Source organism: Loa loa (assembly GCF_000183805.2).
Source record: "Loa loa unplaced genomic scaffold supercont3.631, whole genome shotgun sequence".
NCBI classification, from domain to species: Eukaryota; Metazoa; Nematoda; class Chromadorea; order Rhabditida; family Onchocercidae; genus Loa; species Loa loa.
The window spans coordinates 1-7,083 of NW_018108811.1; the positions used below are offsets into that span (position 1 = coordinate 1).

Below are 7,083 nucleotides of genomic sequence, written 5' to 3' on the forward strand. Positions count from 1 at the left end.
GGATAATTTTTCACTTTCTTCAAATGCCTTTATATCATCGTGCAGACTTTAAACTTTAAAATTGTGCAAAGCTTTGTTTGGTGTTTTGTTCTACATGAATCTATTAAATAGATTGTAAATTAAATCAATGTTAAAAATATATCAAAAACCTGCGCAATACAAGTTGTCAAAGTCATCTACGACTCCATCATAATTTATAGTACCTATAGTGATCGACAACTCATGGATTGAAAAGAACAAATGAATAGAGTAATAATTAGTTAATTTCGATATCAACCACTCGTTGAATTATTGAAATGTTGTACTGAATAAGGAATTAAGGAGCAACAAGTTTCTGAAGTATAATAATTCTAAACTCGCATCTTCAGAATTGCTTCAAACTTTTTTACTAAAAAGGCTAAACGTATAGGACAGTACGTATTAAAACCAGAATAAAATTTTGGAACGATGTGTAAATTGCATACATATCGGTTGTTTTTTTTTTTCATTTTCTTTATATAGCCAAGTGTTGCTGTTGATTGACATGATTTGTTAGTGTTCATCACTCCAAAATACCACTTTCTTTAGTTAAAGTTGATTTAATAAATGGTTCAATCAATAAGTTAGGGAATGGGTCGTTGGAACGAAGAAGAATGAACTGAATGCGAAGGTGTCTGTGTGTAGAAAAACAAAATTAACTTAAAAGAGAAGAATTTTATTTCAAATTGAATGATAATTAGAATAGGGAACATGCTGAAAATTTGAACCCCTTCAACAATTATTAATTCGCATCAAATGTGCGACGTCATTGTAAGGAGAAACTTCAGTGGCCGTGCATGAACGCTCACAAATGGTTGCAGAATATGCTTATGTACCCTTCCAGAAAGCAAAAGCCTGTTTTTAGGATTCTGGGAACCTATTTAATGCGCCAGAAATATGAGTCACATTTGTTCGAGAACCAAAATAGTGATTTCTGAATAATTCGTCATTGAATCAAAACTAAATCCTTCAAATTGTTTCGGTCTTTCAAATTCCTGAAATCTAATGGTCTGAAGCAAATCTATTTTGCATTTGTTTCGGTCTTCATATACCTGTTAATTTAGTCATGTTTTAATTATTGAATCTCATACGTTAAGACGTTAAGGCAAAAGATACTGACATATTGTTATACATTCCATTGTTAGGCAATGAGATAATTTTGCAAATACGTTTGCCAATGAGACAAAACACTGATAATGGAAGTGATAATCTTATAGCTTTGGCCAAGAACTGTAAACGACTTAAATTGTTTCTGCATAATTTCCCGTTCAAACCATTAGGCGACCATCATACTTTTGTTATTTTTACCATAGCATTAATCAATCTTTCTAGTCCGCAATATCAGGATGTTTCATTTTTTAGAACTTCAGAATAATTTGAAATTTTTAAAGATCACAGCAATTGCCATAACAAAGAAAAATAAATTAAATAATTAGAAATTTGAGAAACTTTTAATTAATTAAGCACAGAAGTAGAATTATCTGCTTCATCTTCATTTTAATGAACCAATACTAACAAACGACTTGCAATATAAACAAGGTATTTCCAGATGGAAACTGATTACAAAACGTATAGTGCAATTCCGTTTCGAAAATTTTTGGAAAGGATACGAAAATTTTGGCGATGAAGATAGAATGAGTGATTGGTTCCAAGTTTTTGAACAAGTTGTACAACAATGGATAAGCAGAAAAGCCTCAAAATACAAAAATGAGAACAACATATTTTTGCATCCGAAAAAAAAACATATTTTTGCAAATTAACTTGCAAACTTTATCAAAAGTTGGCTGCATTTCCCTCAACTTCGCCATTTTAGTGCAACCAATCATCACTTAAATATATTAAACTAAATATGACCCAACTCCACGATTTTCCGAGATAGATAGGTCATAACTGCGCACTTTTATTGGTGAATAAAAGACTGACTTTTTGTCACATATTTCACTCATTAATGACTATTAGTCTATAGTTTATTCAGAAGTTTATGAAGTTTATGAAGTTCAAGAAAAAGAGAAAATTTGGAATCAGTTGAGGAAATATTTGAAGCAACTTCCCACCAACCTTTCACTTTCCCTCATATCTTTCAAATCTTCATATGTAATCGCTTTCTCAACAGTGCCATTCCTTCAACATTTTTCATTCATCATTACTACTTTGCATTAGTACTATTCAATTTCTATTCACTCCGGTCATATCTTTTATTATGTGGTGGAAAAAACCGGTCATTTCTGCATTTCAAATCTTCTTCAAGAAATCCACTTGCTTTTCAAAATATGAGCCAAAAAAAACTAAGCTGCTGCGTTAGTTAAAATTAAGAAAGTGTTAAATAAACAAACATTCTTCCTCTATTTCGAACAAATTCGGTAATTCATGATGCAGAAAATTTAATGACTAATTCAATGCGAAAAAGAAATACTTCTTGGAAGTTGATGACATTTACAGTGGCAAAATGGATCTGGAATTCGACCATTATTGTTCGATTTTCAGTTCTCTCTCAGTACTCGTGCATTTAGTCAAGAATAAAATATTCTGGTCCATATGAAGCAACAATCATCAAAAAAAAGGAAATCTCATATGAACCAACAAAAAAGGCTTACTCATGATAAGTAATCAAAGCCAACAACTTCTGGCTAGTTTATTCCATTTTACGGAGTATTTCAGAGTTGTAGAATACAGCACTGCTTATGGAGGTTTGAAAGGTAGCTAGGATCACGTAACTCTTAACTAACAACGAATGAATCTGTTCTGATAAGGATGGCAAAGAATATCAGTTAGCCTATTATGGATATCACTACAACTCCAGACCATTTTCCGAGTGTTAAAAACTGAAAGATCAAATTATCGATCTCTATTATCTTCTTCAACAATAATAATTCATCTACAAATTTCATGCTTAATATATCATTAAAATTATTATCCCATGCATTTCCTTGTAATATATAATGACATGTCGCTCATTGTTTTATTGAAGAATTCGCAGTGCCGGTTATTGATAATTGAAATGGTACAATCAATCATTATTGTGTTCTTGAAAATTCTTCCAAACAACACTGATCGTAGAATTTAGCACTGCAAATGAATCCCACCTTAATCGATAGTGTACCTATCCAGCATTAACAATGTCTCTCATAACTGATATCTTAAAATATTACCTGATAATAACAATAATTAAATACTTAAAATAGCGACGGTTTTCTTCATCAATTCGCATTTTCAGAATTCCTTTAGATTTGGTACCAAGCTAAATCTGTAGGACTGTGCATGTTAAAAGAGTTTTAAGCTTTGGAAATAAAACTTCGGAAATGCACAATTATTATAAACGGCTATTTTCTCTTTATGTAGCTAAGGTGTTATTGTTCATATTCCGTTTGGCAATATTTGTCATGGTTTTTCTAAAATATCATTGTTTTTTTTTTTAAAATACCACTTTCTATAAGTTAAATTGATTTAATTAATTTTCAATCAATAAATGATAAAGGATCATTAGATGTGCGATTTAGAGGAGTGTACTAATTGCATGAACAGTGCTTGTTCGCAGATAAATAACTGCAGAAAGGAAAAGGAAACGTGTTTCAAGTTCTACAAAAATTGGAAAGAAAGAACGAACTGAAAAGAAAAAGTTGCACAATCTTATTTCACGGAAACTTCCATCGAAATATGACATACAAGTAACTGTATTGTGGCAGGAGCTGACGATTGTTGTTTCTCTGTCCTTATTTTTTTCAGCCCACAGTCGGAATAAGAATGAACTGAAGTTGATGATGATTGAATCAGTCACGAATGTTATGCCAACTGCAAATAACACTGCACACAGGAATTATATATTTTTGGCTGAAATGAATATGCGCAATTCACATATCATTGACATATGACAAAATTTCATTCATCTATTCTTACTTACTGTTTATTTCCTGAGCAATGGTTGAAATTATTTCGGTTATCAACACATTTCACTTTTTCACATCCCTTTTGGAGATAAGTAGTAATTCGTTTTTCGTTTACTTCATTCATCATTTTTCTTTGCTAACGGCAATGACTCAGCCAAGATATAAATCTAACTGCTTTCAGTTTTTAGTTCTTGCTAACGCGTTAATTTCATTTTGATTAATAGCGCGAAATACCTATATTCCACTTTTCTCCTAAATGTTAAACACAAGAAAATTCAAACCTCTTCAATAATCACTCATGTGTTGATCGTGTTAATTTTTAATCACGTGCAGTTTACCAAAACTGTGACTTTGTTGCACTTGTTTTCGAAAGAAATCGTTAGTTTTTAAGAAATTGTTTACTTCAATCTCTTTATTTCTTCCTTCGCATCAAATGTGCGTCATCATCGAGAAGACGTAAAATACGTTGAACAGTTGGGCTTCAAAATATTCGGCAAGTTTTTTAGAAAGTTTCTATTTTCCTCCCACCCCTTATCTTAACTCGTTCCGGAAAACAAAAGTCGAACTTTAATATATATCTGTCGTAACGTCTCTTCTCGGTGTTGCAAATGATTTGTAAAATAATATCATTTACGATTATTTATTTCACCTACTTTCTAATCCTCTCCAACGAACTTTTTAAATCGATAATAGCTAGGTTGGCAACGTCGCCCTCCTCTGGAAGCTGAATGCCCTTCCCACTTAACTAGTCTGATGACTTGCGGTCATTTGTAATTGTGACAGGAACAAGTGACATTCAGGTTTACTCATGCCATTTGGACCATCAGTTGGGCGAATTTATCTTCTAACAACTACAAATATTTCCTTTAAATGCAACGCGGCGGAGCCGTAACCCTTATTCTAATTGTACCAATTGTACACTGCTGATCATATTGCAGGTATTTTGGATTGTTTATTATGCTGCCGCTCGTTACCACCAAATATTTGGTTCCTTTAACGATAATGTAAGCTAAATTATTTGCTGTTATCACATCATTCATTTAGTATACATATCTGCTAATCTATTTCTTCACTTTCAGTGCAGTATTATCAGTTACTGAAACGGATGCACAGATGGACCCAGACGGGAACGTAAGTTTCATACCTCTTATTTGCGTCAAATAAGCTAAGGTTGTTGAGCGTCACATATTATATTAATATATTTAGGCATTAGTGTTCATTTTTAAGTTCATTTAAGCATTAATTTTCAGTGCATTTATCTACTTTTGTTGAATAGATTTTTTTTTCTGTAAGAGTTTATTAAAAATTTAAGTTAGTGGCCAACAACGGTATCGCAATACAGAGAGTCATTTCTGGTGGAAGTGATCGACGCATAAGTCAACCTAGTCAACCTTCTCAAGCTCCCTCTGGCCAAGGGTTAAATGCATTTCAAACTATTCTTGCGGGTTTCCTTCTGGGATCGATATATGGCAGAGGCTTTCCATATTCTCCTCCATATGGTTATTATTATCCATACTTTGGTTACCCTCCTTATTACGGTTACCTCCCCTATTACTATTATTATTATGGATAATTTTTTATTTCCTCCAAATGCCTTTGTATTATTGCGCAGACATTAAATTTTAAAAATCACGCAAAACTTTGTTTGGCGTTCTGTTCCATATGAGCTATTAAATAGATTGTGATTTGAATCAATGTTAAGAATACATCAAAAATCCATGCGTGCACAAGTTATTGTCATCAAAGTCATCCACGACTCCGTCATAGTTTGCAGTATCTATACTGACCGATAACTCATGGATTAAAACAAAAAGTCGAAAATAAATGAAGTAATTGGCTAATTTCGATATCAGTCACCCATTGAATTATTGAAATATTATGACAAATAAGGAATTAAAAAGCAGCAATTTCCGTGAAGTATAATAATTCTAGATTTGCATCTTCAGGATTCCTTAAAACCTTTTACCAAAAAGGCTAAACGTTTAGGACAATACGTATTAAAACCAGAATAAAATTTTGGAATAATGTGTAAATTGCATACATATCGGTTGTTTTTTTTTCATTTTCTTTATATAGCCAAGTATTGCTGTTGATTGACATGATTTGTTAGTGTTCATCACTCCAAAATACCACTTTCTTTAGTTAAAGTTGATTTAATAAATGGTTCAATCAATAAGTTAAAAAATTGGACAATGTAATCCGAGAATGATAATCATTTGCAAGCGTTCACTTCGTTCATATCAATGTTATCATTACACGTCATGCCTGCCATGGGATACATTGCTAACTTTACCTCTTGTAAGGACGCATTCTTGTTGAATCTCTCAGTTGGGAATAGGAATTTTAAAGAGAAGTAATTTTAGTATCGCTGTTGCGTACATCTTCTACGCAACAATCAAGCTCATGCATTGCGCGAAGAAATGATGCAGGCAGGATGCGAAGACATCATAATAAATATCGAACGAGTGATGACACTGATATGAAATCCTCATCAAGAATACAGTCAAGTAGTATGAGTTCAAGTGAATTGGTAAGCATTGCAAAGAAACCAAACATTATAACTGGTGAATCTGAAACGTCACGTATCAGAAGCAGCGTGAATTTGAAAAAAACGAGCAGCTGAAAAAGCCATTACCCCATCAAGGATAACACAATTTTTCATAGGGTCAGAATCAATAAATTTTCTTGAGCTGTCGTGAAAATAAAATTGCTAATGTGAACTGGACCGAAAAATTTTGAATGCATTAGTGATGAATCATCCATTCTATTCTTCCAACATTGTGGTAAAGGACTGGCGCTTGTTAACCAAACTACTCGTAATCTTTGGTCCTTAATGAACAGTTGGATGACGACCCAGCTTATGTACATTGTTAGGCATACTGTAGAGGTGGATAACCGTGATAACCGTGCTTTTATCCAATAGTGCATTTCTAGATCTCTGCTAAGCATCGCATTTCTTTGTCTTAGAATTCCTTTTGTAATCCACAGCCACTTGTTCTTAATATAAAATAATAAGGATTTGAGATAAGGAGACATTGTTGACTAAAGGTGGAGACACAAATCCATACCTTTAAAGGAATCTTCACTATTTCACTTAATCCAATATTTGGCTCTGTTTCTGTTTTATCCTCCAATAATTCATTTCAATCTATTCCTCGGGATTGAAGTAACGATTGTGTCT

General features: G+C 32.8%; 1 protein-coding gene across 1 annotated transcript; it reads left to right on the plus strand.

Annotated features, from left to right (window-relative positions):
• Positions 1-4,859: 4,859 nt before the first annotated feature.
• Positions 4,860-6,525, plus strand: LOAG_11248 (hypothetical protein; the record flags this gene model as incomplete). The annotated part of the gene is made up of 4 exons (XM_020448320.1): positions 4,860-4,906; positions 4,982-5,033; positions 5,215-5,401; positions 6,266-6,525. 4 exons carry the CDS (start codon positions 4,860-4,862, stop codon positions 6,523-6,525), a joined length of 546 nt encoding a protein of 181 aa, XP_020301525.1.
• Positions 6,526-7,083: the final 558 nt, after the last annotated feature.